Source organism: Catharus ustulatus, chromosome 22, assembly GCF_009819885.2.
Source record: "Catharus ustulatus isolate bCatUst1 chromosome 22, bCatUst1.pri.v2, whole genome shotgun sequence".
Classification (NCBI taxonomy): Eukaryota; Metazoa; Chordata; class Aves; order Passeriformes; family Turdidae; genus Catharus; species Catharus ustulatus.
The window spans coordinates 5,808,129-5,830,896 of record NC_046242.1 but is presented as its reverse complement, the minus strand read 5'-3'; the positions used below and the strand labels follow the sequence as shown (position 1 = coordinate 5,830,896).

Here is a 22,768-nt window from a genome sequence, read left to right as displayed (position 1 = left end):
AAATTCCTGTCCTGTGAGGGAATCTTGTCAGGATATCATGTGTCATTCAGGGTAAATGGAGAGGGAATGGAGCTTCTCTAGGAACTGTGACACCTGCTGATTGCTCAGGGATCAGTCCTTTTCCTCCTGTAGGAACATGGGTGAGCCCTTGGCACTTTCTGATGGAGTGGAAGGTTTTGATTGTGCGTTAAGGGCAGCTGGGCTGGAAGCACTGCCTGTGGCTGCCGTGTGCTGCTGGCACAGGGCACGGGCTGGCTCTCATTCCCTCCCCTCTCTTCCCCAGCACATCTGCTTGGACTGTAAGAAGAGCTTCTGCACGTCCTGCTCAAACCAGCCCGAGGGTGGGCCCCTGCTCTGCCACCTCTGCCAGCGCTTCCGAGCCACGGCTTTTCAGCGGGAGGAGCTGATCAAGATGAAGGTGAAGGATCTGAGGGATTACTTGGCTCTGCATGAGATTTCCACAGAGTTCTGTCGGGAGAAGGAGGACCTGGTATTCCTGATCCTTGGCCAGCAGCCTGCAATTACCCAGGAGGATCAGATAAGAACAAACACATTTAATACCAGTGCCCGTGGACAGCAAGACTTTGTGAGTCACCCCCCAGCCAGCCTGGCCTCTCCTACCTCACACGATGAGTCCTCAGTGTCTGCAGATCCCATCTCAAGTTCAGAAGCTCAGGAACACCAACAGGTACAGTCTCTGGCCAGAACCATCTTTTGCAAGCTCATTCATCTCTGGTTTTGGATTAACTGCTAGGCTGTTGCATGTGGTTTGGTGTCTAAAGCTGTGACTTGCTGTCACTGAGTTTGATGTGCTGTTCGTGATGGAATTGAATTTGGTGGGCAGTGCTGAATGAATCGAGCATTCACTCCCAGAACATCATCCCTGCTCTGGGATGTGTTTTCTCTGCTGCTCTGACACTTCCATTGCCACAAGATGCTCCTGTCACTGCTTCCTTTGGTACTTGCTGATGGCTTCTGGCACGTGTTCGTAGGTGTATTTAAATAGTTGATGCTGTTCCTTAATTCCTGTGCCAGTTAACAAGCACAGTTCTACAGCAGTTTTGGAGCTGGAGCTGATCAGAGGTGATGAGGGGGGCTGAGGTTTTGGTGTCTCCTGCACCCAGATCAATAGAAGACAAACCCTGAGTGTGTTGCCAGTTCTTGGTTTATGATGAACCTGCAGTTCTGATGAACCTTGGCAGAGGCATTTGAGCTTAATTATTTTTTATTGACCTTGCTTTGTTTGTCTTTCTGCTCTCTCTGCTAAGGGAAGTTTACTCAGTGTTTGACAGCTGCTCCTTGTCTTCTTACAAAGTTAATGGGTGTATTCAGTTCCCTGTGGGCCAGAGCTGTGAAAATGTGTGTACCTTCTGCTTCCTCAGCAGATAGATCTAGTTCAAAAGAAGAGTTCTCCTGGGAGAATGCTTTTTACAAATCATTAAAAGGCATTTTCGCTCCCTGCTTTTCTGGATATTGCCGTTCCAGTTTTTACCAGCCCTGCTGTCTCCCTTCACTGCCCCATGATCCATTTCAGCTTCTTGTCTCGACTTGCATGACATCCTGCTGCAGTTCAGGCTCTTTGATCTTGATTGTTGTTCCTGGGCTCTGTAAATATTAACAAGTCCCCACTTGGATAAGTGGATGGTAACGTTCCAGTCTCTCTGTCGGTGGGAAAGCAGAGGGAGCAGTGGCTGCTGGGGTGAGTCAGCTGAAATGACACTGCTCATTTGATCAAGTGCTCAGAGCATCTGCCCAGCTTCTCTTCTCCAGCTCTGTCACTGCTCTCCCTCACCCTGTGTCTCCTGTTTGCAGAACCCACCTGAGGAGGTGTTTGCCTGCTTGCTGTGGAGATCTGAGCTGGGTTAGAGGAGGGTTCTGCAGAGCCTTGCACTGACAGCTCTGACATCACAGCACAGTGTGACCCTCAGGGAAGGACTGCATATTTACACATACAAATTTTGGTGTGTCTCATGATCAGCCTGGAGTTCTGTACTGGGGCTTTAAAGGCTCAGCTTCAGCAAGTGTTACTTTGTGTGACACAAAGGCTGCTCGGGGAAAACCTCTGTGAGTGTGCCTGGCTCATGCCTTGTCCTTGCAGAGGTCAGGGACCTCAGTGACACTGCCTTGGAGTTGATTTCCCTCCAGAAACCCACAGCTGGTGAAAGCTTTATTTCCTCTTCCAGGCCAATGGTCATGTGCCTCCGAGCCCAGCCTATGGACCAGCAGCTGAGAGTGCAGCAGAAGAAGCAGCAGCAGAGGATGAGATACAGGTTTGTGTGTCCTGGAATTGGATGGCTGGGAATACCAGGGCTCCTGGGCTGGATTTGCTGCCAGAGGTGAACAGTGACCAAACCCAAACAACTCCTTCTGTGGCATCATCTTGTCCTCCACATGCAGAAGGAACTGGTGTCACTTGGACACCAAAGCAGAAATGATTTATTTCTGTCTCAAGATTTGTGTTTCTCATAGATGAATTCAGAGTAACCACTTCTCTGCACATCCAAACCTGAATCCCTGCTAACACACATGCTGAAAATTGATTGAAATCTTAGTTCAAGGTGTTGAGGGCAAGAATGATTCCCTCTTTGCTCCCTCCCAGTCTAGTGACTCTGAGGATAACCTGGTGCTGGGCAGGAAGGCCTCCCTGTCTGACCTGACGAGCATCGGGGACATCAACGCGCTCTCCGTGCGCCAGCTCAAGGAAATCCTCGCCCGCAACTTCGTCAACTACAAAGGCTGCTGTGAGAAGTGGGAGCTGCTGGAGAGGGTCACTCGCCTCTACAAAGAGAAGGACCTTCAACATCTAGGTGAGAAACTCAGCAAACATGTGCCTGTTGTCCAGGTTTAGCCTTTTTACAGACAGCAGTGCGAGGAAATAGAGCTCACCTTGCGTTTCTGGTGCGGCAAAGTGAGGAGGAAGGAGGGAATGTTTTGTACAGAGTGAAAGGAGCTGAACTCTGCTCACCACTCCTTGCTGTTGTTTGAGGAGAGAGTTTTGGGAGCCCTGCAGCAGCACCAGCACAGGGGCTGTGCATCCTTCACCCTGTGCATATCCCTGACAGGTCCCACTGGGCACTGCCTCACCCTCCCAGCACCTCGTGGCTGGTTGTACATGACTGGATGTGCTGAGCTCTTTTCTCTCAGCTTGTGGTACTGACAAAGCCAGCAGGGAAATCCCTGCCCAGGCAGGAAACTGCCACCAAAGAGCAGCTGGGACGTTGAGGGCAGTGGCTCCCAGGGCTGCCCAGCTGTGGGTAGCTGGGGTTTCACTCTTAGCACCAGAGTGTTCCTGCTGCACAGGTGGCTGAGAGGGGACATGGGTGCACAGTGAATTATCTGGCTTGATTTTCCAGGTGTTAGTTTTTACTACAAGGGGATTTCTTTAAAAAAAGACACATATTTGTAAATTACTTAAAAGAGAAACTTACTTTAGCACACTGATTTCGTAGGTTTGTTTCTCAGTGCTGTCCAAAGCAGTGTTGTTTTCCTAAACTCCTCTCCCTAGGCTTTGCCTTCTGTGGATGATCCAAGATTTAAGACAGCAACTTTGGGGTTATATTCTTTCATTATCTTGTGCTTTTGATGGAATTTATCCTTTCACTCACTGTGTGTCTGTGTTCAGTCACTTGGTGGTTGTGTAACAGCAGAGGAACTGGCACAAGGGGCTGCTGCAGGTGCAGCACTGGGAAGCCAAATTCTCTCTTAAAAATGGAGACATCCCTCTGGACCCCTTATCTCTGGAAGCTGTAACTGTTCTGTAAGCTCAGTATAGGAAAAGGTTTCTTGTCAGTTGTTGAAGCTGTCCTGGTCAGAGCCCAGCCTGAGCCTCCTATAGTAATCAGCAGAAAGCAGCTTTGGTTTAGCAGCTCCCTCAAGGTTTTCAGCCCCTGCCTGGTAAAACTTCTCTCCCAGCTTTCCAGACTCTCACCAAATCCCTCTCTTCTTCTGTTGCAGTTTCGGACACTGACGATCAAACTGGTGAGTGAGATCCTTAATCATGGAGTTGTTTATTGGGGAAAAACCCCCCAAGATCCAGTCCTACCAGCACTGCCAAGGCCACCCCTAGGCCATGTCCCCAAGTGCCACATCTGCATGGCTTTTAAAGATCCCCTGGGGTTGTTTATGCCACCATTGCCTTGAGCAGCCTCCTTCAGAGCTTGACAACCCTTTTGAAAATGAATTTCAGGAGAAATTTCTGTCTAAACCTCCCTGGCACAACTTGAGGTCGTTTCCTCTTGTGCTGTCACTTGGGTAGAGAGACCCATGTTGCTTCATTTACCTCACCACTGAGAATCTCAGTGGTATCTGTATCCATCCCACAGCAATTACTGTGCAAAAGCTGCAACTTCTGCTCCTTGCCAGCTGCTGGAGCAGCCACGAGGGGAACCCCTTCAGCAGAGCCAAGTGGGATTACACAAACCCTCCACACCTCCCTGTGTGTGACCCCCCCGTGCTCTCCTGTCCCCCCAGGTGCTGCTGGGCCCTCCAGCACCGAGGACAACCTGTGCAGGATCTGCATGGATGCTCCCATCGACTGCGTGCTGCTGGAGTGCGGGCACATGGTGACGTGCACCAAGTGCGGCAAGCGCATGAGCGAGTGCCCCATCTGCCGCCAGTACGTGATCAGGGCCGTGCACGTCTTCAGGACATAGAGCTGCTCTGCCCTCAGGGTGCTGTGCCTTAAAGCCTCAGTGCTCTTAGGGAAAGGGCCAACATCCCTGCCAGCAGTTACCTTGATTTGCATGGACCCTGCTCGAGGGAGGGAAGGAGAAGCCTGGGGAAAGCTGCTCTGCTCAAGCCATGCCCGACTCTGCTCGCCCCACGTCGTGCTTACACCACAGTGCCTGGACTCCTTGGAGCTCATTGCCAGCAGTCATTAACCACCTCCATCCCAGGAGCATTGGAGGACAGATGGATGCCCAGCTTTCTGCCAGGACCATCAGCTCCAGAGGCTTTGTATTTTCCTCTGAATAATAAAACTGAACTGGGGTCTCAAAAAGTGTCCTTTGTTTTGCTGCTCAGGCTATGCCCAGCAACAACTTGATTTTTGTTTTTTAAGATTATAATGTCACTGTGCTTGTTAATTTTACTTTTAATTTAATGTAAAATTGTTATGCTTGCAGGACAGGCAGACTGCCCCTGCTTTCCCTAATTCCAGCCTAGTGCAATTGTGGAAAAATGTGTAATTTTCTATCAAGGTTGTCTTTGTATTATTGAAAGCTGTCAGGGAGGGAGGCTGGGAAGGCTCAGCCTTGTCCTGAGTGCTGGGTTTTTGTTTCTGTGCCACAGGGAGGTTTCTGGTTTGATTTTGTCAACTTTGACTTCACAGCTTGTGCCAGAGGTTGGGCTCAAACTGAACTGCCCTCACCTGCTGAGGGAGTCACCAATCCAAGGCTTGAGTCTTCCCCAGGGTTTGGTGAGGAAGCCACAGAGCTGCACAGTGAGGACTCCACTGCTACACAATCATATTTAAGTACAGGTAACTTTTTCTTTTGTTAGAAGGGAATCATGGAAGAAAGCCTTTGTCTCCCTTGCATCCATGAGGATTCTCCACTGCAAATCAGCTTCCCCATCCTCCCTAGGGCTCAGGTTTACACTTCTGTTACCTTCCACTGCTTAACAAAGGCAATTTTGTCCTCTCTGCTGGTGAGGGTGGGGAGAGAGGCTGTGGCCTGATCCCTGGCAGCTCTCCTGGGCACTGTGTGCAGCTGGAAGAGACTTGGAGAGCTCTGGCAGTTCTTGCTGGAGGTGATTGGAGCTGGTGCATTTTCTCCTGCTGCCAGAAGTGCCCATTGCTGTGGGCTTGTGGCCTCATTCCAGGGCAGCTGTGAGGCTGAGAGCCCTGTGCAGCTTTTCTGGCTGCTCTGGGCAGAGGGGGGCTCTGTGCTCCAGCCTGGCTGCCAGCAGAGAACAGCAAACCCAGAGGGACTCTGCAGTGAGGCCCCTCACAGCTCCTGTGCACTGGGAACACACATTCACCCTGTGTGTTCTGAACAGGAGTGCAGGGGCTCTGCTCTGGGAGCTGCAGCCAAAACAGCACCTGAGATGAGAAATGCAGGGCTCAGGAGCAGGAGAGCCATGGATTTCTCACTGGGGTGGTCTCAGAACTGCACAAACCTTCACTGAACTCAGCATTCTGAGTTCTGCCTTGGTCCCAGGTCAGGCTGCTCTTTAATCTTTGACTTAAGGGTTAAGAGATCCAGCATGAGAACAAACTGAGCAAGTCAGTGCATCAGGACAGGAAAAGGGCAGGTAAGAAGTGACTCTGTTTGCTCTGGAGAGGGCACAGGGACCTCAAAGGGCTGCAGGATACACAAAGTGCAGAACAGCCTCATGTAGGAAATTCACTGTGAAAATTCATGTTGTCATATTTTGCAATAACTCAGGGCTGGGGGAATTTAGCAGGAAATGATTCCCCTATGGACAGATGTACTTTTCCTTGTAGAGGGTAGGCTCATTTCCTACAGCAGTCAGACCAAGCTGCACATCAATGCCTGAAATTTTAGGGATGAGAAGATCCACCCACCCTGTGACTCCAGAATGTGCTTTGTGAAGGGAGGACTCTTCTTGTTTCCCTTGTAAAAATGGACTCTCTACTTCTGGATCTGAGTTGTTTTTAAAGGAAAATCAAAACCTGGAGGAAACTGATTAATGATCCAAAGGAATATAATGTTCTGAACTAATAAAGTAAATGGAAATATTTATGTGGTTTATGTACACTGTACATTGTTTAAAGATTTTAAAAGTTAATATTCTACTTGAAAGGGTGTGTTATTCACTATTAAATCCTCTGGTACTATGACAGTTAAACTTACTAGTTTTGGTACAGAAGTTTGGTTTATAATTTTATAATAAAGCTGAAATGTGATGTAGTTAACTTTGTTTCTGACTCTGTTAGAAGCAGAGCTCCTACTGCTGAACCTCCCCAAGACTGGGAGCCCAGGTGCTTACCTGTTGGTAGTGGGGAGGGAAAAAAAAATTACCTGACAACACAAATGACCTTGGCACCACAGCCAGGAATTCCTTGGAGCTGCTGCTGTGTTTGCCTGATCAGGAAGAGAAGAACCTTTGGAAAATAAGTCCTGACAGCAAAGGAGAAGCTGCTTCAGTTTTATTTCTTTATCTATAAAAATACCCAAACTTTAAAAACCCAAGGAGACTAAACCAGCACCCAGCTAAGGGCAGGATGGGATGGAGCAGTGACATTGCTTCAGAGAACTTTTGAAATTCATTCTAGAGGGCTGCTCTGGATCTCTGTAGCTACTTGTGAGGGCATTCCGTGTGTGTGCACACCTCCCCTCCCCAGCCCTGCCCTGTGCTAGCACGGGGCCACCAGCCGGCGCTTGCGGATGCACTCCCAGATCCACCTGGGCGTGACTCGCTGCGCCCCGGGGTTGTCCTCGATGTCCCCGATGACGTGGGTGGCCGAGGCCGTGTCGAACTCTGCCACCAGGTCCCCGTCAAAGGCGATGAAGTAGCGGCGGAGCCGGGCAAAGTCCTTGACAGAGGGCGCCAGGTACAGCCTCACCCCCGTGAAAATGTCCAGCAGGGGCTGCTGAGGGGGAAGGAGAGGCAGAGCTTGGGCAAACGTTCCTTGGATGGAAGTGAACAGACAAACACCCTGCCCTGGCCCTGACTGTACCTTCTTTCCATTGTCCTCCATCTCAGATGCTTTTCTCTTCTCCCCTCGTTTCTCCTCGGATTTCTGAGGGGATCCAATGTCTCCTTTGCTCTCTAAAAACAAAAATTTGGCTCGTGTATGTGCTCTGTCCAGGTACTGGTTGTGTATTCATGTTGGGGGAGAGAGTAAAGAGCAGAAGGGAGAAGGTTCCTGCCCTCTTTCAGGAAAATCCATGAATTACTGGCACTAGTGAGACACATTTTTCTACTGGAAATGGTGTGGGGCAAACCTCCTGCCCCATTCCCAGGCTGCTGCTGCCATCTGCCCTGCACTGCTCAGCAATCTGCTTCATGTTCCAGCTCACTGCACCTGGAAATCACCCACAGCCACGTGTCCCTTTCTACTCATGAGTTCCATCCAAATCAAATCAAACACTGGCTCATGGCCAAGTCTCTAACCAAAGGGCTGTGACCTGCAGAAAGGGGAGCAGTGAGCACCAACCTGAACAGCATCACCAGAGCTGTTTCCATCCATCTTTTCCCAATCCCAGGACATCTCAGAGCTCTGGCTACTCAATTCCTCAGGCCAAATCAAGGATCTGAACAGCTTTGCCCACTCTCCCTGAGATCCATGTGAAATGTGGGAATATCAGGCCTCTGACGGAAGGACCCAGAGCCAGCCTGCCCCAAGCACAGAGGACACAGCCCCAGCTCCTTCCTGAAGCACCATCCTCTTACCTTCTGCCTTCTGGGCTTTTGCAGGTGACTTGCTTGGGGGACTCTTAATACTGCTGTGAGGTGTGGAAGACCTGGAATTCCCATCATTCTCTCCACTGCTGCCAGCTGTGGACTCATCTTCCTCCCCAGCTGTAACACTGAAATCAGCCTTCTCCTTGGAGAGCTGGTACAGCTCCTGCCCAGAGAAACAGCACTGGTCATGTCTGGCACTGCACACGAGCTGTGCTGCAAAGACTGCTCTGGTTTTCTCTCCCTGGAAGTGTTTGCTCAAAAGCTTTTTCTTCCTGCAGCTCTCTGCAGTCATTTTCCTGTCAGCTCTGTCCCTGCATCCCACCCCTCTCCTGGCTTTAAGGGAGGAACAAAAGCCACATCCACATCATCTGCTCCAGAGCAAGAGCCTGATTCACCCCAAGGATGAGCAGTGCCCAGTGTGGGAAGGGCCCATCTGCAGAGAGGTCTGCTCCTCTCTCCTCCCCACAGGGATGCTGGCAGGCCCTGGGGGCTGCATCACTCCTGCTCTCCCTGGCACAGCAGCCCCAAAGTGCAGCACCTCCCTGAGCACAGAGCTCCCCACTGCCAGGGCTGGCACCAGGCTCCCTCCCCTCAGCACAGGAGGGTGAGGGGGGGCAGCCTGGGGGTCCCTGTGCCCCAGGATACCCACAGGCACTTCCCAAATGACTCTCTGTTTCAGCAAGTGACAGGAAAGTGAGTGAGCATGGAGAGAATAAAGGTCTGCCCAAGGAGGTGTGGAATCACCATCCCTGGATGTGTTTAAAAAGGCCTGGACATGGCACTCACTGCCATGGCTTAGCTGCTGAGGAGGTGTTAGGTCACAGGTTGGACTTAATGACCTCAAATCACTCTGTGATTCTGTGGTCACCTCTGAGGAAGGCAATTCCTCACCCTGCCACAAGAACTGATGGAACCAACGGCCAGCAGAGACTTCTCTGACAGGGAACAAACACACAGCAGCTCAGGGGACCTGAGAGACCTGCACAGAACAACGCAGCCTGAGCCTGGCGCAGGGGGAAAGGGAAGGAGCCAGCACAGGCAGCAGGAGCCTCAGTGCCTGCTGTGATGTCCCTGAAGCACAGCTGGTGCCAGGCTGACCCACCTTGAGCTGCTGCAGGTTGGTGGCACTCTGCCAGTCCTTGTCGTGGCGGATGCGGGTGCAGCGCGGGAAGCGGATGGAGATCCCGTCCGCAGTGTGCGCCTCGGCCCTGGAGAACTCGGCCCCGGTGATCTCCCACACTGGGGCTTTCTAAACACACAAGGGAGCCAGGTCACACTGCTGTGCTGGCTCAGGAGCCAGCCCACAGTGTCTCACCCCATCACTCCCCACCCCAGCACAGCTCCACAGACACAAACTGTCCCTCCTGGTCACCTTCCTCAGAAAAACCTTTGTCACTAACACAAAAAGCCAATTCTGCCTTCTCCTGCAGGCACACAGAGCATTCTGCCACATTCCCTACAACAACAGCAACTTTTGGGTGGTAGTTGTGTTTCAACCCTTTCAAATCAGATTTCTCATATCTCAAATTTAAAGTAAGCTCACTTCTGCAAGGGATTTAATGCACAAGAATATTTCCCAAAACTGCTGCAGGTGTGATTTCTTCATGAAGCTCTTAGCCTCAAATGCACCTGCAAGATTGAGAGATAAAAACTTGTGCTTAATTTCCCAATCCAAGTATGAAGATTCATTTTGTAACAGAGACAACTTCTAAGTCGTCCATCTAAAGGATTTATAGAAGATTGCAGAATAAGGGCTGGGAAATGTTAAATGATTATGAGAGCACTTACCTTTGGATCTGGGACAATGAAGTCTGGGTAGTAGATTTTGTTAATTTTTAGCCACCTTGGAATTTTACTAGGATCCTATTAATTAAAAGCACAAAAATAAAATAATTGACACTTATCATCATATATAAACCTAATTTTACAGTAGAAGCTGCTGAAACACAACCTAGAAGTAGATCAGCACAGAGGTTTTACATTGCCTTTGCATGGATGGAACTTGCACTGAGCTGCAGGCATTTCTCCTATCTAGAAAATCACAAATACTGCCTGAAGCAGAGCTCTCAATTCCTGTCCAGAACACTTATTCCAATTGTGATTCATGTAAAATTACTTATATTTTTTAGGATTCTACAACCTTGATGCAAATGGCCTTCAGGATGTCAAGGTAATATTAAAATTCAGATGTTTATTTGTCCAGTCTTGAAAAGCAAGGTAAGACACTCACAGAAATCTCATCTTAAATCTTAACAGAAATCTTAACTCCAAGCACAGGTTATGGAGCCACCAGAGCAGAGTCTGACCCAGCACTTCCCTCCCACAGCCCCATCTAGTGACTGCCTTTGTCAATCACAACGTGCCCAAAAATCCAGATAAAAATTGGTATCTTCCCAAGAAAACTTTGTCCTAGCAGGAAGCAGATGGTGCCTGGCTTCCCACTCAGTGCCTGGTACAGATCCCAGCAGTGCCTCCTCCAGGAGCTGCTCTGACACCTCACTTGTGTCAAGTGTTGATGTGCTTTAACTCTGAGTCATTCCTGGCAGGGCACCTCCACCCTGCAGTGCAGCAGCAGCTCAAGGGCAGCTGAGCCCTTTGCAGAGCATCCCTTGGCTCCCCTCTCTCACCTTGCTGATCTTCACCATGTCCAGCTCTGTCTGCAGACGTGCCAGGGTGGCGTCGTCGTGGCCACCGGAGCACTTGGTCACCGTGCACCACTTCTCACTCTTGGGGTCGTAGCAGCCCATCAGGAAGATGGACATCATGCCACCTGCACAGGGACAGCAGGGGTCACACCTTCCCCAGGACAAGGCACAGCTTTTCAGAGCCAAAACCCTTTGTGTCTTTGGGAGTGACTCACAAAGCTGAACCAGAGCCCTGCACTGTGCAACAGCCCAGCCCAACTCCTCCAGCTCTGCTGTGCCAACCAACCCACAGCAAGGACATGATGGGCTGCAGCACTCATCCCTGCTCCTGCCACCCTCATTCTGGAGGCCTGGCACAGGAAAACCTTGGCAGTTCCTTCAACAGACAGATCTCTGAAGCCAGCTGCACACCTACCTTTGCTGCCTTGTCCATAGAAAGCTCCCAGCACCACCAGGTCAGCTGTGTCAGCCATGGCCCCCTCGTTGAGATAATCCTTCTTCACCTTCAGCCAGTGGCGCTTCCCTGGTTCGTAACTGCCCTGTGCAAAGCAAGGCAGAGCCACCTCAGAGACAGACAGACAGACAGCCCCTCAGACACACACAGCCCCTCACACACAGCCATTCCCCTCACAGACATCCCCTGTGGGCAGCAGCTCCTCAGCCAGCCTGGCCTGCACCCAGCTCAGCAGCTCCTGAGCACATGAGCAGCATAAGAGGTGTTTCTAGAATGTTCTGTCTCAGAGCTGTCTCTGTCCATTGCCATTCCCACATTCCCAGCTCACACCAGTACAGAGGGAATGGGAACTTGCCTTTAAATCTTTGAGCACCAGCCCTTCCAGCCCCTCCCGGATGACTCGGGTGATCATGTCTGCCAGATCTGAGGCTTTCTGCAAAGGAGAGGGATCATGGTTAGCTCAGGACTGTAAAAAGGGCTGAGGTCTTCAGGCTTTCTTTTTGCACCTGCAGAGGGAGGAACAGGTAATTTCATAAAACTTCCCCAAGGAGAATCCTGTACGTGTTTTCTTTGCTGCACACCCAGTGACTAAGCTGGGAATACGTGCCCAGAAGAGAAGGTTTGGTCAAAAAATACCCCTCAGATGTGGCTGCTGTCCCAGTATGTCCCTTGTCAGATTTCCTCAGGCAGCACTGCCAGCCTCCTTCTCCATCCAGCTGCCTTGGGACCTATGAACCTTCTTTCACCAGGTGCCACAGAAATCAGCAGCAATGGCAAAAAATAATGAGACATCAGGCTTCTGCATAATAAAAATCCCTGCATGCTGCTGCCTAAATGCAGGTTTTAGCAGCCAGGAATGTCTCAGGGCTGTGTGACACCTGAAGTTTGGGAAGTGCCAGTCTGGCTCCCTTCAATCACAGCTCTGCACTGCACAGCACAGACTGACAACAGGATTTAGCTCCTCCTGACAGGTCAGAGTGACAATGGTTAGAAAATCATTAACAAGCCAGAAAACCTGAGGTGTGCAAGTGAAGATTAAACTGAAGTTGAGAGCCAGGAAAAGATGGGAACACAACTCAAGGAGTCTTGCACACAGAGCAGGAGGAGAACCATTCTGCCAGGGTGAATTTGCAGAGTTAATCATAAAAAGGCCAAGTGGTGGAGGAGCAGGGTTAGGGGTGTAGGGCACACTGGACTCACTGTGACATGTTTCATCTCTGAGAACAGGATCCTGTTGGGGATCTCCACCATGTTGTCGTGGAGGAACTTGCGCCGTTCACACAGGGGCCTAGAGCAGGGCATGGAGAGTGAGGGACAAGCAGCAATCCCACAGGAACATTAAAAAACCTGCTAAAATCATTAAATTAAATCCTAGACAGCTCCAGAGAGGACAGCTAGCTCTTACTTTCCTCCAGGCAGTGATAAAATGGAATTCCCAATGTTACCAGTGTGTTTAGAGGATGTAAATGAGCAGTTAACCCCAGCACTGAGAGCAGGAGGAGCCCCCAGGGAACCTCCTGGGCACAGCAAGGTCCCTCCCACGCTGCCCTGATCTCCCCAGTGTGACAGCCCAGCTGAACTGCTCTGTCTGCATTGCTGGGCTTTCCCAGAGCTCTCCCCTGCCACACACACCTGTCCATCAGGCTGACATCGTTGAAGTAGATGCAGTCAAACACAAACAGGCAAACGTTGGCATCCTGGAAAGCAGCTTTCTGAAACACAATTAACAGAATTCTGCACTCACAGCAAACAGCTTTAGCACAGTAATAAAAGGATGGATTTTTATCTCTGTAATATTTTAGGTATGACAAGCTCATGCTTCTTCTAAAAGAAGCATTCTGAGAATTATGATTTACACTGAATATGTCCAAGCACAAGCTTGGAAAATAAAAAATGTTCATTTGCTAGGAATGGGAAATAATTCTAAAAATATTAATGGCTTTGGGCAATGCAACATCTGTCACTACTGTTGCAAAAAACCCTCCACATTTCTACAGACAGCAGATTAATGGCTACTTTTAACTTAAGCACTTACAGTTTAATTTTCATTTTCCTGTCCTCTCCCTCACCCCCATTCAGTCCAGACACAAGCACTACATAAAACTCACATGGAATAATCACTGCATCCCTGTGCCCTCCCAGGCTCAAGCCAACTGAAGCAATGACAGAATTACAAGATTTTCCAAAGATTTTTTTTTAGTATTATTGCAATATTAATTCAAAATTAGTATTTTAATATTAGTATCTTGACACTAAGTTCTGTTAATGTCCTGTCAGTGATCCATATGTTAATATCAAATCTACTGTATTAGAGCAGTAGTGTTTCAATATCAGCCTTCTCAATATTATTTTTTCCCCACATGCTCTAACAAGCACCAGAGTTCTGAAATTATCCTGTGATAACAGATTGTGTTTTAGTTAGCAGAGTAACAGCCTCCAAACACACACAAAATATATATATTTTTTTTTACCTTGTGCACACCAAGAGTCCCAAAAGGAAGTGGTTTGCCAGTTTTATTGTCAATCAGGAGAACTTCTGAATCCAGGATCATACTTTGCCCACCTGGGAAAGCCTTGGGGATGAAATCCTTAAAATGGGCTACCTTGGGGAAAGAAAAAAATAAAAAAAGGAAAAATAACAGGCTGAAGAGAGGGATTCACTCCAATGCAGGTGTTTTATCCACAAGTATCTCAAGTATCTGAGGCACATCTGCAGTCTACAAATAGAAAAAATGAGGCTTTAATAAACAGAATCAAATCACCCAACTGGCACCAAGGCTCCCAAAATGCAGTGCACAGAGAGGATTCTACAGCACACAGATTAAATTTATTTTCAAGCTCTTAATGTGCACCAGAATGAAATGATTACAGTTGTCAGTGCTGCTTTTCTACATTCTACACATCCGTATAAATTAGGAATAAGTCTACAAGAGAAGGAATCCACCTTTCCTGGAGAAGGAGACCATTGGGAATGCAGTGGAGGAGCTGGCACAAGGGGGGAGGCAGTGCCAGGTGCTTACTTTGTGGGGGAGCACAGGTTTGAGGCTCCTGCTGAAGTAGCTGAAGTGATCCCCGTTCTTGTGCACCTGCACGCGCTCGCCGTCATACTTGATCTCGGCGTACATCCCGTTGGGACACTTCTTCATGGCATACTCGATGGACTTGCAGGCCTCAGCCTGGGGCACACAGGGACAAACACTCAGGAACACAAGGAAAATAAAGCTCCTCTTACCTAAGGTCATGAATGAGCTAAAATGAATCCCCTTGTGGAGCTTTGTGTCCAAACCTCTGTTAGCGAATCCAAGTTTTCCTTAATTATTCTCTTACTTAGAACCATCAGCACATGCCCAGATAATTACAGCTTTTCTGTGCTTATCCCCTCCAAATGCTTTAAAATGTGCACTGTGCCTTCTGTAGGAGTGTGCTCAGCCCAGAAGTAAATATTTAACTCTGCTTTGTTCACACAAAAAGCCAGACTTACTTGAATCTCTAATCCACTGGAAAGCTTACACTATTTCCAGAGAAAGGATCAACTTCTGCAATGACAGCAAACAAAAGGCTGAGAGCAAAGCAAGGTCTTGTCTTAGCAGTGGCACTGAAGGTGCAGGTACTGAGTTTATTCAGTACTTGGCCTGGTGGTAGGAGATGCTTTCTAAACTGGCATGAAACAACACTGAGCCTGCAGAGTGCACAGGCACTGCCCTGGCTCCTGACCTGTCCAAGGGGGTTAAACAACACTGAGCCTGCACAGTGCACAGGCACTGCCCTGGCTCCTGACCCTCCCACCTGGGGGTCCCTGCTCTGATCCTGGCTGCCAGGAGGGGACCCAACCCACCAGCATGGGCTGCACTGGGGTCATGAGTGAGGCCTGCACACTCAGGGTCTTCTTCAGCCCTGGCACCTTCTCAGCCTCCTGCTGGTTCTGCAGCACCCTCTCCACCACGTCCTGCAGGTTCCTCGAGGCTTTGAACGCCTCGTAGGCGTTGGGATCCAGAGCATCCAGCCTGCATGGAGAGAGGGGAAGTGATCAGCCTCAGGTGTGCTGCTGCTGCCTCAGGAAATGAGCACTCCTGGGTTCCTGTCACTTACACGTGCTTTGCTCCAGCATTCATTTTCAAGTCATGCTTAATTAGCCTGATGATGCACTTCAGGTCGTTGCCTGTACACCTGGAGAAGAGAAGATTCAGCAAAGGTGTGAACTCAACTTGCCAGCTGAAAAGAAGAAACTCATCCAGGTCTCTTTAAAAAAATGCCCTCCCTTTACAGAGGGTTTAAACAAAACTGAGGACACATCTTAATAGTGACACCTCAGAGACACAAGGGAATATCCAAAAGGCTTTCCAGCATCTTTATATCAACATTAATTCTGCCTCAGTGTTGATGAACCTTCCAAAATTTACTTAATTAATGCATCAAGAGTAATTGATTGGAAAATCCTCAGCTTCAGATCAACACAAACTGAGCCAGACCAAGAATCTTCTTCTAAATTATTTGAAGGCTTTTCCCAATATCCTTAAGGACAGCAACTTAATTAACAGCTAAACACCATTAGGCTATTATTGCAAATCACTTGCTTGATTGACATGTCCTGACAGGCAGGGACAAAGTTCTCTGGAACGACCAAGAGCCATAAATGCTCTCCATTGCTGTCAAGGTGTCTCAATCACACCACTAACAGCAGTTTACAGATGCTAATTAACTTCAGCCTCAGTGGCTCATGATTAATTTTTCACCACTCCAGTGTCTGGGCAAGCCTTCAGAGGCTGATTCCTTCCCTCACCTGCGACTGATCTGCTGCAGGAGACTCTGCTGGTCATCCTCCTTGGTGAGCTTGGAGAGCTGGATGAGGAATTCATCCACCTCCTGGATGGTCAGGAGGCTCTTGGCTGCTGGAGGACACGTCTTGCTCTGCTCGAAGAAGAGCCGCACGGTCTCAGAAACATCTCCCTGTCTCCAAAAACAAAACCAGGGTGTGCATGAGAGGCATGGCCAGAGAATGGGGGTGCCACTGGGGGTTCTGTGTGCTTCCAGTGAGGATAAAGGACAGGAGTGATGCTGGGATTATTTCATGAAGAAATTGGAATTGAACACTTAAGGAAGCTGCCATAACACATAAAGGTGCTCAGCTGCTTAAATTGCCAAAAAAGGTAGTAAGAGAAATTAAAGGTATTAAGAGTACCAGCTTCATCTCATGCTTCTATTTTTCACTGCTGCAGCAGCACAGACCCTTTATTTCCTCAGGATGAATTCACTTGTAAATCCAAGGATGTGGGACAGGCTAGTGATGTCACTACAAGGCAGTACACAGCAAGGCAATGAACAGAGGTGAAAGAATTACCTTTATTATCTAATTCACCCCTTTTCTGCACCTTGCAGTGAATCACAGGGTGCACAGTCAATCACCAGCTCCTGTGCACAGGGACTCAATGCACAACTGAGCACCTGCAATTGTAGCAGCTTAATTGCATCAACCAACTGCAGCTGCCAGTGACAGCTCTGTTAATTGAATCCCAGGTTTTGATATGTGATGGTACAAAAAGAATAATATAAATCAGTTCTGTAGGAATGTGCCAGACAAAGGAGTTTAGACAAACAGATGCAGCCCACCTCTCTTAGATAATTTTAGTCTTGCTTTCTAAAGCTTTGCCAGGTGAATTCTCATCCTGCTTTCTGTTCAAACATGATTTTCTACAGGTTCCAGATGGCAGAAAATGCTATGGAAACTGCTAAAGCCAAGGAAAACCAAAATAAATCACCAGCTCCTATTCTAACAGTTGAGCTAAGGAGTAAAAAACCTAAACCATTACAGAATTTCCATAAGCAAAGGGCTGAACAGCAGAAATTAAGAGAGAGCTGCTGTGTGCACTCACCTGCTCCAGGTCCCGGACCATTTCTTCCTGGTTGCAGTTAAAAATCCTGCTGAACAACTTTACAATCTGCTTATCATTCAAGTTGTAAACTATTTTAATGACACCTGGTAACAGCATCTTAATGGTCAGGTATACATCACCATGAAAACCATCTGGAAAAAAAAAAAAAAAAGCACATTGTAACTGTGAGGATTTATTTTCATGTCTAAGCTCTGGTTGGTTGTGTCCATTTGCATGACCCTGGGGATAAAACCCACAGCTGGGGCTTGGAATTCTTAGGGGGAATAGCCACAATTTGCCTCTAAATCTGATCTCAGCACTAAATTTGGCACCTACAACAGCTGAGTGAGATATTTTTGTCTGAATTTGCTATTGTCAAAGATTACCTCCACAGTTCAGAAATCACCACAGCACCAGGCTGGGACCACAGAACACTCAGATTTTAATGCCACCTTTCCTTTTGAGATCAGACTTTGAAGGTGATTCTGAGAGGGCTGAGAATTGCAGGCTGGAGCCATACCTCCTGCAGTTCCCTTCCTGAGGAAGTCCTGGATGATCTGAGTTTTCACATTGTAGCTTGGCTTCTCAGCCACCATGGCACAGAGCTTGCGGAATTCCCGCAGCAGGCAGTCCTTGTGCTTGGGATCACACCTGGCTGCAGACAGGCTGGGCTTCTGGGCTTCTGAGTTTGCAGGGGCATCTTCTGAATTCTTTGGTTTGGCTGCATCAAACACATCACAAGTTGTTTTTTTAACAACATAGAGCCAATGTTGAAATTACCTCTGCCTGGCAAGCTGGGAACAATCCCAGAGTGCTGGCAAAGTTTCAGAGCTAAAATTTATGACTTTTTAATAAAAACCTTCCAACTATTTTTACCCTTCACATTACAACAGAATTTCCTAGATCTTAATTCTACCAGAAAAACAGAACTAAACCACGGTGAAAATTAATTTCTCCTTCCAGATGCCTCTGTTTTATTATTTTTTTCTACCTTATAGGCTATTGCCTTTCACAGCAAATGTTTCCCTTAGGTAATTTCTAAAATGGGGGAATATGTCCCAATCCCCTTCTGTCTCCTGACACCAATCACAGGAGGTGATGTCTGGAGCTCCAGGTGGGTGTCAGGTCACTCAGAGCTCACACATGGACTGTCCTGCTGGCAGCTGCTCCTCAGGACAAGTTTTCATTTCCATGAACACAACTGAGAATCCCTCAGTTTTTTCCAGATTTTGAGCTCTACATGGGATAACTTCAGCCTACACCTCCAGTCTGACTGGAATGAACCAATGGATGCAGGGAGATGGAGTCAGCCTGACAGTGTGGGTCACAGCAGAACCTTTGTTTCCTTGGGAAATCTGGAAATTCAAGCTTCTTGCAAGATGTTCTTTCAACTGACAGCCTAAGAAAGCATTGATAGCTTTTGAAAAACCAGAATTAAAAATCCCTAAATTAACTACAGATAAAAATCTACTGATCTGAGCCAAGCCAAAACACCTCTTGATGGTGAGATGAAAAGAAACTGATTTCCCAGAACCAGTTTCTTAATTCTTACCTGTGAATCCAGAGAATTTCTTTGGTGGATCTTTTGTGGTCAGCTGCCCTGTGGCAGTGAGTTTTGCCTGCACTATCACCTTTTTCTTCGGGGTACCTCCAGTCTTAGAATTGGCTTCTGGAAAGCAGAAAGGTTCAAAGAGGTGGTCAGGAATAATCTCATACATCCCTTATCACATTATGTAGCTTACAAAGCAAAAAGTCTTAAAAGAAATGGGAATCGGAGGAAAAAAAACCTGGATGTTTTTCAGGTAACAAAAATTACAATAATAAGTGATTTATTAAAGATCACAGAAAAAGGTGGAAATGGAAAATAACTGATGCTTCACCTTGTCCACAATCAATTGTGACAAATGAATCAAGGAGTGCCACTGTAGAAATGACCATTTCTTCCCTTTCCTACAGGGCAGAGACAGTGATAGGAGCAGCACCACACACTTCCTTCCCAAGCCACACAAATAAAGCCAAGAGGATTTCATGGCAAAGGCACAGCTGGGTGACAACCTCCAGCAAAACTTGAAAGTAAGGAGAAAAGTGACCCTGGCACTGCCTCGTGTCTCACCTGAGATGTATTTGTTGATTATTTCTTTCTCCTCATCCTGCAGCTCTTCCCATCCCTCCAAGTCTGTGATGTCTTCGATTTTCTTGGTGGTGGCCCGGGCCTTGTCCAGCTTCTCAAAGATGCACTTGACATGGTACCACTCCTTCATGTCCCCTCCGGACTCGGTGAAAGGGTTGGGAACAATCTTCCCAATGCGCACCATCCCCTTGACGATCTTCTCCTTGCACTTCTTGCAGCCCGCGGTGCCTCGCTTGGCATAGTCCACACAGTAGCGCTGCTCTGCCATGTCCCGTGCGGCCGTGCAGGCTGAGCGCAGCCAGCTGCCCAGGAGCAGGGAGAGAGGAACGGCGGCGGCACCGCCAGGCTTCGGGGACGGCACGGACACAGGCTGGAACAGCAGCTGGCAGCAGCAGGCGGGGCTGAGCCCGGCGGAGCAGGACAGCGGTCTGGGCAGGGGGAGCGGCGGCCGAGGGCAGAGCAGCGCAGGGCCCCTGCGGAGAGCGCGGGCAGCGTGTGACAGCGCCCTGCCAGCCCTGGGCATCCAGTCCGAGCACAGCAGCTGCGAGAGACACGGACACTGAGCCCCCTCTGCCACCGGGACTGCCTCAGCGCCCCCAGCCCGGCACCCGCTGCGCTCCCCACACCACGGCCCCTCACGGCCCCTCCTCACTCCCAGGCCCTCTCCCGTCCCTTCTCTCCTCGCCCCGAGGCCGCTTTCCCGCCCTGCCCGCCTCGGCCCAACCACCGGCTCCCGCCGCCGCCGCAGGCTCCAGGCCGGCCCTCCGCTGCTCACCGAGCTCCTCACGGTGCCGCCATCCCGGCCCCCGCTCCACCGGGCCCCCCCAGCCCCTCCGGCCGGGGCCGCCTCAGCCACCAGCGGGACACGCGCGCCCGCCCGGCTTCCGTAGCGCCGCGCGCGCCGCGCCAGGCCCCGCCCCTTCCGGCCCCAGGAGCACCCGAGGGGCGGGTGCACGCAGGCCACGCCCCCTCGTCTCGTCTCGCCCCGCCCCCAGCACGCGCCGGGGGCGTTTTCTCGCCTCGTGCGCCGCTGAGGTGACACCGGGACAGTGCCTGAGGCGCGGGAGAGTCCGGCCCTGAGGCGGCACCGGGACCGTGCCTGAGGCGAGGGAGAGTCCGGCCCTGAGGCGGCACTGGGACCGTGCCTGGGGCCTGGGAGAGTCCAGCCCTGAGGCGGCACTGGGACCGTGCCTGGGGCCTGGGAGAGTCCAGCCCTGAGGCGGCACTGGGACTCCTGGGGCCAGGGTGCGTCCGTGCCCTGAGGCGACACTGGGACTGTGCTCCACGGTGGCACCGGGACAGCGCTCGGGGCCAGGGCGGATCCGTGCCCTGAGGCTGCACCGGGTCCCCGCCCTGAGGGCGTGGAGGATCAGTGCCCCAGGGCGGCACCGGGACAGCGCCTGGAGCCGTGCAGGGTTTGTGCCCTGCGGTAGCACCTGGTCTGCACTCAGGCACTGGGGTCTCTGCCCTCCGTGGTACCAGCCCTGTGCCCTGAGGTGATGTCCCCACCACATGGGTGACTCCACTGCAGCACTGTGTGTCCCTCCCTGAGGTGATGATGCATTCATGACCTCCCAAAGCTGGCTTTTCCAGAGCACTGCCCCAAGCTGGGGCAGGTGTGAGGGGATGCCCTGTTCCTGTTCCTGGCTGCCCCACACTGGCTCACCGAGAGTGCAGTGCTGCATTGACACAGCTTTGAGTTGCTGTTGGATCACCTGGCCAGAGAAATGGTCCCTCCAAGAGTTCTCACAGTGTGTTTGTGCCCTGAGCCACTGCCTTATCCCCATCCTCACAAAGTCACCCCCTCAGGAGTGCTGTGCTGTGCTGGTGCAGGTTTGAGGTGCTGCCCAGTCACCTGTGCCCTCAGTACCTGCACAGCCTGAAGTGCTGCCCTGTAACCTCCTGGAGCTCTCCCTCACTGTGTGTGTGTGGGTCTGAGGTGCTGCTGAGGCTCCTGAGGACAGCCCTTCATCCAGTACAGGTGAACACACACCCTGCAGTCCAGCTGTTGGCCCTTCATCCAGTACAGGTGAACACACACCCTGCAGTCCAGCTGTTGGCTCTCTGCTGGTGGCAGCCACCCCTGCTCTTTATGGAAGTGCTGCTGTGCTGTGCCAGGAGGCTGCTGAGGAGGCTGGAACGGACACAGCACACAGCTCTGCTGGATTCCTGCCTTCGTCCATGGAAGGGATGCTGTGTGGGTTGACATGGCCAAGGCTTTGACTTGCTTTCCTGTACCTCAAAGGCACAATATGAGAGCTAAAGTACAGAATTTGCTTCCCCAGCCGCATCTCTGTCTTTTTGCTGGCCTCCAGCTGATTGCAAAGCAAGCTACAGGCAGTCTTCCTCTTCTTCCCAAACAAACCACACTGTTTGGAGCTGCAAGTGAGTGTAACAACTGTGCCTGGTCACAAAACTGGGATGAAGTCTGATACAGACATTTCTGATCACTGGGATCTGCCTGTGAACAGAGAGCCTGCATTCATCTGCAATATTTTACATTCAATATTTGCTCCCAGACAATGCATTCAATCCATGATCTCAGAATGGAAATGCACCTTCCTGTCCCTGACAGCCCAGAAGTGGAGGAAACCCCAAAACCAAAGAGAGAAACAAGCTCCCCCAAGCAAATCCAACTGGGAGCTTTGAGTCACAGAAGAGCAATTGCAGAAGGATTCAGAGAGGTCTTCCTGCTATGGACTTTATGTGGAAGGCACCCAGACCACCACCACGCTCCAGATTTTTGGCTGAGTGCATTCAGCTCCAAGACCATGCATTTGGCAGACTTGGATTCAAATTATAATATGTGAGTATATTTTTTTATTTGGTTTTTAGTAGTTCAGATTGCTTTGAGAAATGGTTTACAGAACCAGTGTGGCTGGGTGCAACAGTTTGTATGAACACTGGGGTTTCAGAGGGGAAGAAAACAATAAAACCCAGGTGAAGGTGAGGTGTTCAGATGTGATCTGGAAATGTGCAGAGTTCAGAGAGAGCTTGCTGGGAGCAAGAGTTCATGGCCCCATGGTGAGAGCTCTCCTTCACTGTGAGCCTGAGGAAAGGCAAGGGCTGGCACTGCTGCACATCATTATCAGGTTTAAATAAGGCAGCTGAGCAACCTGGCAGTGGTGGGATCCACTTCCCTAACTCTGTCTAAAAGCTAAATGAGCTGAACTGGGCACAGTCTTCAGTCAGCAGAGAAACGTTTCTGAGGCCTCAGTGAGGGTGAGATGAATTTCTCCTGGCTCTTTTCAGCCTGCAGGGGGTTTGGATGGCAGCAGGGACAGGTGAGGGGAGTAGG

The 22,768-nt window shown here is 50.0% G+C and overlaps 2 protein-coding genes across 7 annotated transcripts in view; one reads left to right on the top strand and one right to left on the bottom strand.

Moving 5' to 3' along the window:
- The window catches only part of RFFL (ring finger and FYVE like domain containing E3 ubiquitin protein ligase), a 28,422-nt gene extending 21,545 nt beyond the window's left edge, over nt 1–6,877 (top strand). For all 4 annotated transcript variants that reach the window (XM_033077996.1, XM_033077999.1, XM_033077997.2 and 1 more), the window contains 5 exons: nt 284–688; nt 2,184–2,270; nt 2,600–2,807; nt 3,955–3,978; nt 4,471–6,877. In XM_033077996.1, the coding sequence (XP_032933887.1) occupies nt 284–688; nt 2,184–2,270; nt 2,600–2,807; nt 3,955–3,978; nt 4,471–4,652 (906 nt within the window). In that variant the 3' untranslated portion in view covers nt 4,653–6,877. The remainder of the gene's footprint in view (nt 1–283; nt 689–2,183; nt 2,271–2,599; nt 2,808–3,954; nt 3,979–4,470) is intronic.
- A 216-nt stretch (nt 6,878–7,093) lies between these two features.
- Nucleotides 7,094–20,312, bottom strand: LIG3 (DNA ligase 3). Of its 3 annotated transcripts, none has more exons than XM_033077995.1 (20): nt 20,246–20,312; nt 19,453–20,011; nt 18,892–19,008; nt 17,860–18,060; nt 17,340–17,491; nt 16,250–16,416; nt 15,559–15,636; nt 15,305–15,473; nt 14,490–14,645; nt 13,941–14,072; nt 13,102–13,181; nt 12,670–12,757; nt 11,825–11,902; nt 11,431–11,554; nt 10,998–11,140; nt 10,159–10,233; nt 9,473–9,619; nt 8,359–8,533; nt 7,643–7,734; nt 7,094–7,552 (listed from the first exon to the last, which is right to left on the bottom strand). In XM_033077995.1, the coding sequence occupies exons 2-20, from the start codon at nt 19,991–19,993 to the stop codon at nt 7,319–7,321; spliced, it is 2,949 nt and encodes a 982-aa protein (XP_032933886.1). In that variant the 5' UTR covers nt 19,994–20,011; nt 20,246–20,312; the 3' UTR covers nt 7,094–7,318. The 3 variants fall into 3 exon arrangements, with proteins under 3 accessions (XP_032933886.1, XP_032933885.1, XP_032933884.1); XM_033077994.1 differs by having other exon boundaries at nt 7,188–7,555; XM_033077993.1 differs by having other exon boundaries at nt 7,188–7,734.
- Nucleotides 20,313–22,768: the final 2,456 nt, after the last annotated feature.

Coding starts and splice junctions, on each gene's coding strand:
- LIG3 (XM_033077993.1), bottom strand. CDS start 19,993: ATGCCCAGGGCTGGCAGGGCGCTGTCACACGCTGCCCGCGCTCTCCGC. Junction 12,758..13,101: donor GATGTCAGCCTGATGGACAG/GTGTGTGTGGCA, acceptor GCCCTGCTCTAG/GCCCCTGTGTGAACGGCGCA. Junction 11,141..11,430: donor CTATGGACAAGGCAGCAAAG/GTAGGTGTGCAG, acceptor GTCCCTGTGCAG/GTGGCATGATGTCCATCTTC.